Source organism: Sceloporus undulatus, chromosome 1 (assembly GCF_019175285.1).
Source record: "Sceloporus undulatus isolate JIND9_A2432 ecotype Alabama chromosome 1, SceUnd_v1.1, whole genome shotgun sequence".
In the NCBI taxonomy this organism is placed as follows: Eukaryota; Metazoa; Chordata; class Lepidosauria; order Squamata; family Phrynosomatidae; genus Sceloporus; species Sceloporus undulatus.
The window spans coordinates 170,332,947-170,346,278 of NC_056522.1; the positions used below are offsets into that span (position 1 = coordinate 170,332,947).

Below are 13,332 nucleotides of genomic sequence, written 5' to 3' on the forward strand. Positions count from 1 at the left end.
CCCCTACGGACTGTTTGAACCCACGAGTCCGATGTTTTGAGGCCCAGGGTTAGCAAAGGGCCTCAAAATGTCCAAAGACGGGGGTTGCACTGCGTCCCTTCAGGTTCTCTTCTTCCCCTGGTCGGTGTCCTGCCGGGGACTTGCGGTACTGAGGGGGAAGTTGCGACGGCCAGGGAGGAGGAAGACTGCGAGGGGAAGCGGCGTCTCTGGGAGCCCTGTTGCGGGCCTGCCGATCCCGGAGAAGGTCCCCTGTGACTGACCTTGCGGCCGCCACGGGCGCTGACGCTTCTGGAATGGAGAAGCAGGTGCAGAGGACATGCCATGCTTCTTCGCCGCCGCATTCATTCTGAACTTCCTGTTCAGGCGGTCGTCGGTTTCAGAATGGAGAGGCCCGGTCCCGTCGAGCGGCATGTCCTCGATGGCCGCTCTGACGGTAGGGTTGGGTCTGAGGCCCTCAGCCAGGCGTGTCATCTGAGTGCCATGGATGCAGACATGGCCCTCCTGCACAATCAGCCATGTTTCTGGAAGTGGTGATGAGCCAACTTCCGATGGAGTGGGTCTTGTCCCTGACCTCGACCAACTGCCTCTGGACGTCATCCGGAATCTCCAAGCCGGCGAGGTGGGGAAGGAGCCTCTCGAACACGGAGCACTCGGGACCGATCTGGCAGAGGTGCCCTCCTGCGGGTAGCTGGACGGGGGTTCAATCTGGTGAACTCCCTGAGTGCCACCTCCTCTGTGACCGACATGAAGTACGGCCCGACTGGGTGTCGAGGAATAGGTCCGGTGCCTCCGTCTACGGGCAGGTCCTCATCGTCCTCGTTCCCGGAATGGGGAAGCGACAGTTCTCCAGGAGGAAGAGCGGGAGCGTGTGTCCCTTCATGGACAAAGTCCATAGTGGGCTGAGGCGGTGGCGTGTCCGGTACCGGAGTCAGCTGTACCTCAGGTGCAGGCTCTGGATCAGGGGAGCTGCCAGGTGGACGCGGGCCTTCTTAGAAGGAGAACGCCTCTTGTCCTTCGCCTTAGGCAAGTCGGTCCCGGCTTGCTCCTTTGACGGCTTGAACTTTTTAGAGACAGGGTCACGACCCGCCTGTCGTGGTGCCTCTTTTTCCCTGTCTCGGTTTCCTCTCGCGGAAAGATGGATTTTCCGGGAGGTCCAGGAGTACAGCAGCCGCTCCAGATGAGGAGGGTCTTGGGGACCTTGCCTTGTCAGAGGACGGGGCATGGGTCGCTCCCGAAATGAAGCCGGCTCCCTCGCTTGGAGGCGTGGCGAGATGCCTTGGAGCCCTGGAGGATGAAGGCGAGGCGAGTTGGACCTCCGCCCCGGTTCCCTTCCTCGCGTGCGAACTTTGCAGACTTGGACGTGCTCGGTACTCTCAGTCCCTGAAGACTTGTGGGGGCGCTTGGAGAGTTCGTCGGTGGCGCTGGGCGGTTTCGGGCCACATCGGAGGTGGTGGAGGGACTGTCCGGCCGGGACACACACCACGCTGGAAACGGTGGCCCTGGCGGATGTCACACTGGACACCGCTGGCCCTGAAGATGAAGGGGGGCGCGGAAGGCAGGACGGATGACGAGCGAGAACTCCCTCTTGCACCTTGCCCAGGGCGATTGCCGAATGAGTCGGGACTCACGGTTTTTCCGGGCCTGAGAGAAGAGGGATCTGCAGAGCGGGCAGGCCTTGGTGTCATGGTCCTTGCCGAGGCACAACAGGCAGGAGGAGTGTGGGTCCTGGACGGGCACCTCGCCCCCGCAAACGTCGCCATTCTTGAAAGGTGCAGGCATTTCCGAGTCGTCAGAGCCAGAGGAGAATTCAAAGCGAGGTCAACAGTCGAGAGTCCAAAATTAGTCGGGAGACAAGAGTGGTCAAAAACGGTCCGAGGTCAAGATGAGAAGTGATTCCAACGAACAGCAAAGCGAGCGAGTTCCTTCAAGCAGCTAGTGCGGCGGAAAAAAGGAACTGGGGAAAAGAGCGGGAAGGCAGGGGCCTTATAACGGGTGGGCGGAGTTACCGCCAAAAAGTTTCTATATGTTGCAAAGTAAACTTTGCCCAGTGAATCCAGTAGGTTCCGAGCAGCACTGCGCAGGCGCAGTAAAACCCCATTTGTATGATTCGCAGAGACCACGAAGAAGAATAAGATATAATCAAGAGACATCAAGAGGGGAGACAGAAATTAAATCCAGGGAAGAACTAGAATGCAGAGGAATCAAGGTTCAATGGTTTATGTACCTCCAATTAAATCAAAATTAAAGAGGACTTATCGAAGGAGGGCTGGAGCCGCATCCAAATGAATTGGATAAAATCTTCTGGGACATGGATAAAGGAAAGGTTTCGAAATTTTACAATCTTCTAGCATCGAGGGGTTTGAATCCGAAACAACAACATCTAATATGAAAGGTGGGCACAGGATGTGGGACACCCTATCACGCTTGACAATTGGGAAAATTCATGGAAAAACCAGCTAAATTTACTGTTGCCCAAGACCTTAAAGAAATATCTTAAAGTTGTAAATAGATGGTACCTGACACCATCAAGACTATCTAAATGGCCTAACAGTAGCAAAAATGACAAATGTTGGAAATGTGGTATTAAAGGAAGTTATTACCATGTGTGGTGGTCATGTTCTAAAGTCAGGCGCTTCTGGGAAAAAATACATACAGAGAATAATAGGTGCAAATTACACTATGGTTCCTGAACTATACTTGCTTAATATGACCAGCTTTTTAGGGAATGGCCCGGAGAAAAGATACTGGAAAATCGTTCTGTACTTTATAACAGCAGCCAGAATATTGCTGGCCAAATTTTGGAAACTGGCAAGAGTACCAAATACAGCCAAATGGATAAAGAAGATCATAGAAATAAAAGCAATGGATAAATTAACTGTGCTATTAAATAATGAGGAATATAAAAATGACTCATGGGCCTGTTACAGACTGCCAAAATAAAGCTGCTTCGGGTCTCTTTGGAGGTATGCTGTTTAAATGATGCATGCATCCGAAGAATCCAGAAGCTGCACCAAAGCTGCACTCCAGTGCTTAGGAATGGAGTGTGGCTTTGGCGCGACCTCCAGACTCTTAGGACCCATGCATCATTTAAATAGCATACCTCCAAAGAGACCCGAAGCAGCTTTATTTGGGCAGTCTGTAACATGCCATGGAAACCCTTTGAAGATTTTGTGTACAAAAGATGGAATAAAAGAATGTAATAGTCAGCTAATGTTCATGAATGAAGTATGAAGTTGAATAAGAAGATAGGGGTCACAAGTAATAGTTTGTTGAAGCAGAGCATGTTAAATCTTTTTTTTCTCTTTTTTTTGTATTCATGTTAACATAAAGGTAGTGCATATATGAACACAACAATATTGTAGAACAAAGAGTCATACCATAGTAAAATGCAATAAAGAATAGCATGATAGATACACATAGTAAGAACGAGCAAGGTTGTGTTATATTTCTGATCATATGTCTGTACCTCCGATTGGTTTTATTTAAAGAAGATGATATTGTTTATTTGATATGTATGATTGGTTAATTTTGGATTTTGAATACTAAATAAAAAAAAAAGTGCATTTTTTCCAGTATTCTGCATTAACAATGACAGTGGTGGTGATGATGATGATATCAGTCAGTTTCTGAGACATGCACTCTTTCTGAAGGTGAGACAGTGTGACTTTCCAAAGTGCATTTCTGTGTATTTCCAGTGCTTTTAATGCTAAAAGGTCTGCTTTAACAATGATAGTGGTTTCGGCCGTCCCCTTCGGCCGAAAGGGCCCCTTGGAGCCCATTCGGCCGAAGGAAGGGGCCGAGGAGAAGAGGGCAGGCACACGTCCCCTCCTCCCTGAGGGGCTTTGGCAGCCCTGAGGTGTCCTTTGGAGGACACCTCAGGCCTGGCGAAGCCCCAAGGAAAGGAGCAGGGGCCGCGCGCCTGTTGCTCCTGCCCCTCACAGGCCCTTACTGGTTCTCAACTGTCTCTGAGAGGCAGCTGGGGGCCAAGGAAGGGCAGGAGGAGCAGGCGCGCGCCTGTCACCTCCTCTCCCAATATCCCCCCCCCACTTCTAGCTCAGACAGCTGGAGGTTGGGAAAGGGAGCAGAGAAAGCCCCACCCCCGGAGGGTGGCAGCTCCACCCCCGGCACGCGTCCCCGCCCCCAGAGGGTGGAAGCTCCCCCCCGGCTTTGGCCCCCCAGTTGTCTGAGGGACAGCAACCCAGCCCCCGGCTCAAAAAGGTTGCCTACCCCTGCCCTAGAGAGTAATACCTATTGTATATTATTATTTCTGAATAAATATGCATGGAATTGCAATTACATGCACAGCTTCTAAATGCAGGTAACAACAATGTGTTTGCCATGTTGGTATTCTGTTCTTTTTCATTATCACTAGATATAATCACTAAACACTAAAGTAAGGATTATCCTTGCCATTATAGTTCCATTTTTTGTGTTTGTTTGTGAAAGCTGAACAGTGGGGAAAGCTGATAGGAAGAAAATGAACGTATGTGAGATGTGACCTTGGGGAAGAATTCTGTGGATACCATAGACTGCTAAAAAGACAAATCAATGGATTCTAGACCAAAACAAGCTTGACTTCTCCTTAGATGCCGAGGAGCATTACAGACCACCCAAAATGGGTGGTCTTGTGCCGCTGCCGGTTGCTGTGTCCGGGAACCGCAGCAGCCAAGCCGCGCGGTTCCAGGGCGCAGCAAGATAGATGCGCCAAAATGGCGCTTCTTTCTGTGCCCTGGAAGTGGCGCCACAAGGTGCAAGACATGCACTTGCGGCGTCACTTCTGCCGCACGACGTCCAGCCGCTACACGTCCACGATGTCAAAATGGCGGCGGCCATCTGTATAGCTGGGGCGCCGCCATTTTGAGGCATTCATTATGCGCGAGGGGCAAGGCACGTCAGGGAGCGCCACCCCTTGCGTGTAACGACAGCGCCTCATGGGCCCGTCTGTAACACGCCCAAGATAACTAAACTGAGACTGCATATCATTTCTGTCCAATTTTCTATATAATTTCTGTGTAATTTTCTTCAAATCTGGGTGAGATATTTTCTTTAATTATTATACAGTGGTACCTCGGGTTACGAAATTAATTCGTTCCGCGGCTAATTTCGTAACCCGAAAAACCTTCGTAACCTGAATTGCCATAGGCGCTAATGGAAAAAAAGCCGCGGCTCTGCCGCGGCTCCATTGAAAATAGCGCCGAGGTTTTTTCGTAACCCGAAAAAACCTTCGTAAGCCGAAACAATAAATCCCTATGGGATTTTTTCGTATCCCGAAAAATTCGTAAGCTGGGTAATTCGTATCCCGGGGTACCACTGTAGTTAATTTAGCAAAGCTTAGCATATTGCACAGTTTAATCAGTCAGTCCTCAACAGTTAGAATTGGAAAAATAATGACATTTCAATATACAGTCCGTCCTCACCTTACGCAGGGGATCCGTTCCGGATCCCTCCGCGTAAGGCGAATTCCGCCTATGCTCGAGCCCCATTGGAAACAATGGGGCTTGTGCGTGGCGGCGCAGCAGCGCGGGCACGCACGGGGCGCAACGGGCGCGTGCGCCCATTCAATTGAATGGGATGCGCCGCCCTTTCTGCCCCGCGGGCGCGCCGCACCTTAAGCACATATGCTCAAGGCCACGTATGGCGCGCCCGCGTATGGCACGGGCGCACTGTATTATCAGCAGTTACCATCAGTGGCATCACTACAGGGGTGTAGGAGATGCAGATCATGCTGGGTGTCACTTAGGAGGAGGAATGACACCTGGTTGGGCCAACCTCCCCCTTCAGGGTGGGAAGGGCACAGGTGCGCTCTTACAGGCTCCTCCGTCTTAGGCTCCCTCTCCGGGGAGAAAGCCTGGTATGGAGAAGGAGGGCCAGCTTGGTGCCCCCCCAGCAATTTTCCATGTAACATGTTAAATAAATGCATTTTCGGATACACTAGTATTTTTATATTCAAATTTTTAGAACTCATAATATGAATTGCTGGCCAGCATTTCTTGGCCTTGAAACATGACCACCATATGTCATAAAAAGTCACAAGAATTTCTCTACATTTCCAACATGTTCTATCTTTATTTTTATACATTTTAGCTATTTTCACTGGTGTAAAATAGCATTTTATAATATGAAGTCGAAGGCTTTCATGGCCAGCATCCATAGTTTTTTGTGGGTTTTTCAGGCTATGTGGCCATGTTCTAGAAGAGTTTATTCCTGACAGTTTGCCAGCATCTTGGCATCTTCAGCGAAAATGGTGACATAGCCCGAAAAATTCACAAAAAAACATTTTATAATAATTTTTTCTTAGGTTATACCATAATGTAAATTTTATATTTTTTCCATGATTTCCCCAGTGTTCTAAACTGATAGGGTAGCCTATGTTTTGAGCCTATTTTATCATCCCCTCTTTGTTTCTTGTTCTGTATTCTACTTCAGAAGTAATTTATAAAATTTTGTAATTTTGTGGTTATTTCCCCCCATAGCTATCTCTTCCAATTCTTATTTCTCCAACTCAAAACCTTCTAATTTCTTATCCATCCTGTATCTTTCATGTAACTGCCAATACAAAGAAACCCACTGTCATTCTAACCCATCTTTTTAAAATTTGTCTCTTGTTTTAAACTTGCAATTATTTCCACATATTTTAATGAGGTCTCTATTTTTTAAAAAAATCTTTTCATTGGGGACCTGCATAAAGACCCTCATGAGGTGACACTTATAATGGAATCCTTGAACAAAATCTCTTTTATATTTGGACTATGGTTTCAGTGGCATTCCCACACTGAATGATACCCATTGCAGGACTTCTGGAGAGTGGGACGTCTGGTTCCGAACTTCTAGTAGGGTTTCTGGGGCAGAGGTGCCTGAAAAAGGCCCCCGTGGAGCCTGGGTGCCTGAACAAGCCCCTGCAGGGCCTGGGCACCAGCAAAAGCCCCTCCACGTGGCCTGGGTGCTGAGAAAAGTCCCTCCACAGAGCCTTGATGCCGGGAAAAGCCCCTCTGTGGGAGCTGAGAAAGGCCCCTCCATGGGGCCTGGGGGCCTGTAAAAGCCTTTGCGGAGCCCAAACAGCACCCGAGGGAAGAAGGGACCCAACCTGGTGTCACCTCCCCTTCTTGGGTGTCCAGCCCTTCTGGTGTGGTTCACACCCCTTCCCAGTGACGTTGCTGCATGGCTTTATACTGTTTTAAATGGTTTTATTCCTTTTGAATATTTATTGTAATATTTCTTAAAAATCTGTGAGCTGCCTTGGGTCCCTTCTGGGAGAAAGGCAGCATACAAATTATATATATACTGTATACACACACACACACACACACACACACACAAATATACACACACATACATATTTAACAGCACTTTTCTTATATAATGATCTTTAAGCTATTTATCTATTTTATGCATGTCGTACCATATGTGCATCTGCCAAGGATTTAAGGTCTGAACCTTCTAAGTTAAGTTAGGGCCGAAACAGATGGCCGTATAGAGGCAGCTTGATGTTGCCCCTTTTAGTATTGGATCGGGGCCACAGCAACCACATGCTGTGGCTCGATCTGGCTTTTTTCTAGCGCAAAACAAAGTGGCAAAATGTGTAAACGCTGCACCGCCGGAGTGCTGAAAAGCTGCCGCTGTGTAAATGGCCAGGTGGCTTCACAGTGGCTTCCTGCCGGCTTGGAGGCATGCATTGTGTGGACGCCATGCCCCCAAGTCACCGGGAAGCCGGCATGTTTTGCTGGTCTGTTCTGGCCCTAAATTTTCAGTTTTATCCATCTCACAATCAAATGGTACAAATGGTATATCATTAAATCCACTAATCTCATGATATAGTTTTAAATCAGAGAGATTCAAACATCCTCTATCTCTAACATCTTGGTCCCCCCCCCCATCTCAGCCTCGGTTTCTTCCCCATCCATACAATTTTTGATAGTTTTGTTCCATAAAACAAATGGTATATCATTAAAAATTATGGATAGATATTGGAACAAGAACATCATTTACCATCTTTACATTCTAAAACAACAAAGACAAAACACCAGAGCTTTTATTCCTATAATTAATAAGAATTACCTGGACTTCCAGGAGTGCCAGGGAACCCTGAAATTCCTGTGTCCCCTTTATCACCAGGTGGTCCAGAAGGCCCAACTCCTGGCGGACCAGGAAAGCCTTTCTCCCCACGAGCTCCTGGGAAACCACTTGTCCCTGGGGGGGCCACGGTCTCCTTTCAGCCCAATGGTTCCCTGATTTTAGGAAAACAAGAAAGTAATAATTTCTTCAACATACACCAGGCAAAAAACTGCAATTCCCTAGAGCCAATAAATATTTTTCCATTAGTTTAACTCTAACAAATATAAAGTTCATTAATTTCTCAGTGAATGTGCAAACATATGGAATCATTTAAAATAGCCTGATGTATACCTGAGGTTATGCAACATAAGCCAGGGTGGAAAGCTCAGTCACCACTACAGTACTCAGCTATTTGCCACTAGAATGGATTATGTACAATCATTCTTAAAGGTTTGAAAACTGGCTCAGCATGAAACCAATATGTTTCAAGAGCAACAAGAGGAAGACAAGAATTGAGAAGTCTAACTTCTCACCCACGAACAGGAAAAAATCAAAGTAATTTCAGCATCGATATTACCATCAATGACAAAGCAAAAATCACCATAAACCTGATTTATTAGAATTTTATGAAACTCATGAATCTGATTTTGAAATGTGTTTGATATAAAATAAAGACGTGGTTAGAGTGTTGGACTGGGATTTGGAGATCCAGTATCAAGTCCCTACAGAGCCATGAAACTCACTGTGTGACCTTGAGCTGCCTACTATCTCTTGGCTTGATTTCCCTTGAAGGATTGTTGTAAGGGTAAAGTGGGTAGAAGAAGAGCCATTCACACCCTATTTAGTTCACTGGAAGAATGGTGGGGCAGAAATGCAAAAATGAATAAGCAAATAAATACTTTCCTTCAAATAATTTTTTTTCTTTCATAAAGCAACTTAAGTATTTCAGCGCAGTAACAATTACACATACAGCCTGCATTACCTAAGCAGGAATTAAAACTACCATAGATCCAATTAAGAAATTCTATGTTTGTGAGCATCTAATTATTAATTTCACCATTAGGCAGGTTAACACACTCATAATTGAAAGTGCTGGTCATGAACTACAAAGCCCTATATGGCTTAAGTCCAGACTGTATGAAAGACCCTATATCTCTACACCCGCCAGGGGAGAGCTTTCTCTTGGTCCCACTACCTTCACTAGTTGTAATCCCGCTTCAATCCACTTGGGAGAGACAGGAAAATACAAATAAAATTATTATTATCATCATCATCACCACCACCACCATCACCACCACCACCATCATCATCCCAGGCTCATTTGGTAAAGACATGAGAGAGAGCCTTCTATGGATACTCCCACTCTCTGGAATTCCCTTCCATGGGAAGCTCTTGTTTCATTAGCAGGCAACAACGTTTTTGCTTAAGCAGGCTTTTAATGTATCTCCATACAATCCGCCCCGCACACTCAGATCTTCTGGGCAGCAACTTCTAAGAGTTCCAGAGGCTAGGCTGACATCTACTTCGAGGAGGGCCTTTACCATCTTGGCCCCGAACCTCTGGAACTCGCTGCCCGCCGAGCTCAGCTCTGACGCCTCCTTAGCCCAGTTTAGGAAGGGGTTAAAAACCTTATTATTCGAGCAGGCTTACCCCTGACTCTTAGCCCCTGACCGCTTCCTGACTTCTTCCTCTATGTCAGCATGGCCACTGGCATGAGTGTTTTTTAATTCTTTTTCTGTGTAATTGTTGGTTTTAGTGGAATGTTTTTATTGTATTTTGATATATGTTGTTAACCGCCCTGATGTATGAAGGGCGGTATATAAATAAACTTTTATTATTATTATTATTATAAGCAGAGAGTCTTCTTATTGGGATATGCGTTTGTTTATTTTTTTAAACCTTTGTACGTCTTTTAAATTATTTTGTACTGTTTTAATGTGATGATGCTTGTTTGGTTTTTTTTATTGTTTTGTTTTTAATTGATTCTTTATGTCAGCCACCTTGGTCCCACTCAGGGAGAAAGGCAGCACACAAATGAAATAAATAAATAAATGAGCAAACAGCAATAGAAGTCTCCCCCACCCCTCCGTTGGTTACAGTAGCTTAGTTGATTCCAAAGTTAAAATATTTTAAACCAACAAGTAGTAATGGCATCTTGAAATGTGAGTGGTCTTCTTTGCATTCAGATTATCCTTTTTTGTTCTAAGCTGGACATCACATAAAGGTTCCTCATTTGTCCCAGGAGCTTGAATTTTGAAGTTCTTGACTGTGAGACTTTTGCTGGATTCACATGAGAAGCAGTATGCTAAAGAAAGGGGTGGGGGGGGGGGAAGGTAAGCAGTTGTGATTACAGGGGAGATAAAAAGGAAAAGGTAGAGAAGGCTGTTTGGTGGGTTGGAAATTTTTTTTAAAAATGTGCAGCTGTTTCCATCTCAATTAAGTTTAAAATATGGCAGGAAAGGTGGGGGGGGAGTGTGAAATAATTAATAGCATTTCTGGAGCAGATATGGGTAGAGCATGAACACCGCTCTCTCCTGCTCTTCACTTTGTGGTGGTTCATAGCTTTTAAATAATTTTAAGAGGTTCCCCCCTCATTATTATAGGGCCTAAGCAGACAGGCTAAGCCCATGCTATCCTGCCCTTGGTTCTGACCCAGGCCAGTGTGGCAACAATGCCTGCCCATCACCATGCCATGAAGCTACTGCCACTGCATGCCCCTTACCTATCTCTGTGGTTGCGTCTTAAGATTTCTGTTGTGGCCCATAAGGGTGGAAATGAGATGCCTGGTGACACCCATGTGTGTCACAAGCTGTGATGGGGATCTTTAGAGCCAGTGTGATGGTGGAGGCAGGACTGTGTGGTGTGCTGGCTGTCATCATGCAACAGTGGGTCCTTTTGCCCCAGGCTAAGGCCCCTTTGGGCTGGGATCAGTCTGGAACTGTTGGATCGGCATCTAGCAGATCCCAGATTCCAATACCAGAAGTAATTCCAATACCAGAAGTAAAAAAACAAGGATAAAATTGTTCAGATCTGCAGAATGGTAATATGGTGGAATGATTTTGTACTCTGCCTATCTCTTCATTTTATATATAGACAGTTTCCTTGCTCTTCAAGTTTGATCTCTACTGATTTTGGACGGGGTACTTTTAAAACATGATTTTCAGTTGCTATCATGTATAAAGAAAGGTTTGTGGAAGATGGACAGCAGATTTGACAGGTGAAGGAAAACCTGCAGAATATGAATAATTTTAAATAGAGTATCTGTTAAATGATGGGACAAAGGAAACAGAGTATGACATCATTTTTTAGATTAGAATGGGAAGAATTTAAAGTCAGATAAAATGTGAGGCAGATGCATAAAAAATCTTGGTTGCTACACCTGTTCCTGACAGCTGAGGAAACATTTTAAATCTTTCACATGTGCAAATATTTGTCATTGAATTTACATATAAGAGCATCCTAGTGAAGGAGAATTCTGTCATACAGCTTTGCCATCAGATCTGAGTAAGTGCAGAGAATGCACAAATATCATATGACACAATAAAATACTTTAAAATCTATTTTATAAAATGTACAGGGGGTAAACAAGTACCTACCGATGCACCTTTAGGTCCTGGAGCACCTGGCAAACCATCACGCCCCGGATTTCCGTCTCTCCCAGGGAAGCCTGGAGTTCCAGGGAAGCCAGTAGCTCCTTTTTCTCCTTTTAAATCAGAGTCAAGGAAGACGTCTCCAGGTTCTCCTTTTGCTCCTGGATTTCCAATCAATCCAGGCAAACCTGGTGGTCCCTAAAATTGAATGAAGTTACAGCATCATTAAATGCCTTATAAAATATTATCGGGGGGGGGGGGGGGGAACAGCCAGAGAAACAAAACCAAAAGGCCTCAGGTTTCAGAACTGGATAGACAAATGGAAATAAGGAATTACCAGGGTTAATCATATTCCAGATTTTGGCACCATGGTAATGAAAAACTACTGGGCCTATAAACCACAGAAAGCAAAAATAATCACCACGTGGCACTAAGTCATAATTAAATCCCATTAGCAAAAAGCACGTTCTCTTTCAATTCTTACTTGATGTCAGGTTTCACTTGATCAATAAACATCCTGATTTTTAATTTGTTTCAGATCATTGAAAAATACAAGGAACATTTGGCTGAAATTTATCATAATAAAATATGTACTAAATAATTCTCTTTTACATGCTGACAAAGCAGCTTCAGTTAAATTTTTATTGTGTTGGTAGTTGAATGAAGAAAGAGGCAATGTGTTGTAGTTCTTTGGGTGTTGGACTAGGACTCTGAAGACTAGGGTTCGAATTTCTGGTTATCGGGTCACAGTTTTTCTGCCTCATAGGGAAGCAAAGGCAATCACTCCTTTTAAACAAATCTCACTAAGAAAACCCCAAAATAGTAGTAGCACGTACCTTTCTATACCGCTTATCAGTGCACTTATGCACTCCCTAAGAGGTTTACAATGTGTAAGCTAATTTCCCCCTACAAACTGGGTACTTGTTTTAGCGACCTCAGAAGGATGCCCCTGGCTGCTGTTAAACTCACAACCTTGTGGTTTGTGACTGAATGGCTGCAGTACAGGCATTTAAGCACTGTGCCACCAGGGCTCTTAGGTTCACCTTTGGGTTACTATAAGTTGGAAATGACCTGAAGGCACACAACAACAAAGTTAAAAGAAGTTTCAAAAAGAGGAAGATCATAGAGACAATGCTTATTGATAAAGGAAACCAACTTCATGTAAGTGAATAATTATGTACGGAGATACAGTACTAATTTTTCCTGACTGTGGTGACACTGCTTATTCAATAAATAAAACTGCAGGACATTTTGCTAAAATATGTTTTATCTATAGTATTGACCATGATTCTTTGAGAAGATGCCTTCACTGAAAAAGCATGCACCAAAATGTCATATGGTAGCAAAACAAAACTTTTATTATAAATAATAGAATAAAGGTTTTATCCCTTTCACCATTGGACTGTTTTTCTTCCTTCATTCATCTGTAGTAATAAAAGGTAATATTTATGAGTCTCTGTGTTGTTGTTGTCGTTGTTAACTGCCCTTGAGTAAACCCCAACTCATAGTGTCCCTGTGAATGAGACATCTCCAAGACTCCCTGTCCTCCACTGCTCTGGTTAGGTCCTGCAGATTCAGGCACATTACGTCCATCCATATGGCCAGCATTCTTACTCATTTCTACTGCCTTCCACCTTCCCTAGTATTATCAGCTTTTCTAGCAAGTCATGCCTTCTCAAAGAGCCCTCCT

General features: G+C 45.1%; 1 protein-coding gene across 1 annotated transcript in view; it reads right to left on the bottom strand.

Annotated features, from left to right (window-relative positions):
* COL4A1 (collagen type IV alpha 1 chain) overlaps positions 1-13,332 on the bottom strand; it is a 207,521-nt gene that overhangs the window by 95,909 nt on the left and 98,280 nt on the right. Inside the window, 3 exon segments of the mRNA XM_042445763.1 lie at positions 8,056-8,194; positions 8,196-8,225; positions 11,649-11,840. Coding sequence (XP_042301697.1) covers positions 8,056-8,194; positions 8,196-8,225; positions 11,649-11,840 — 361 coding nt within the window.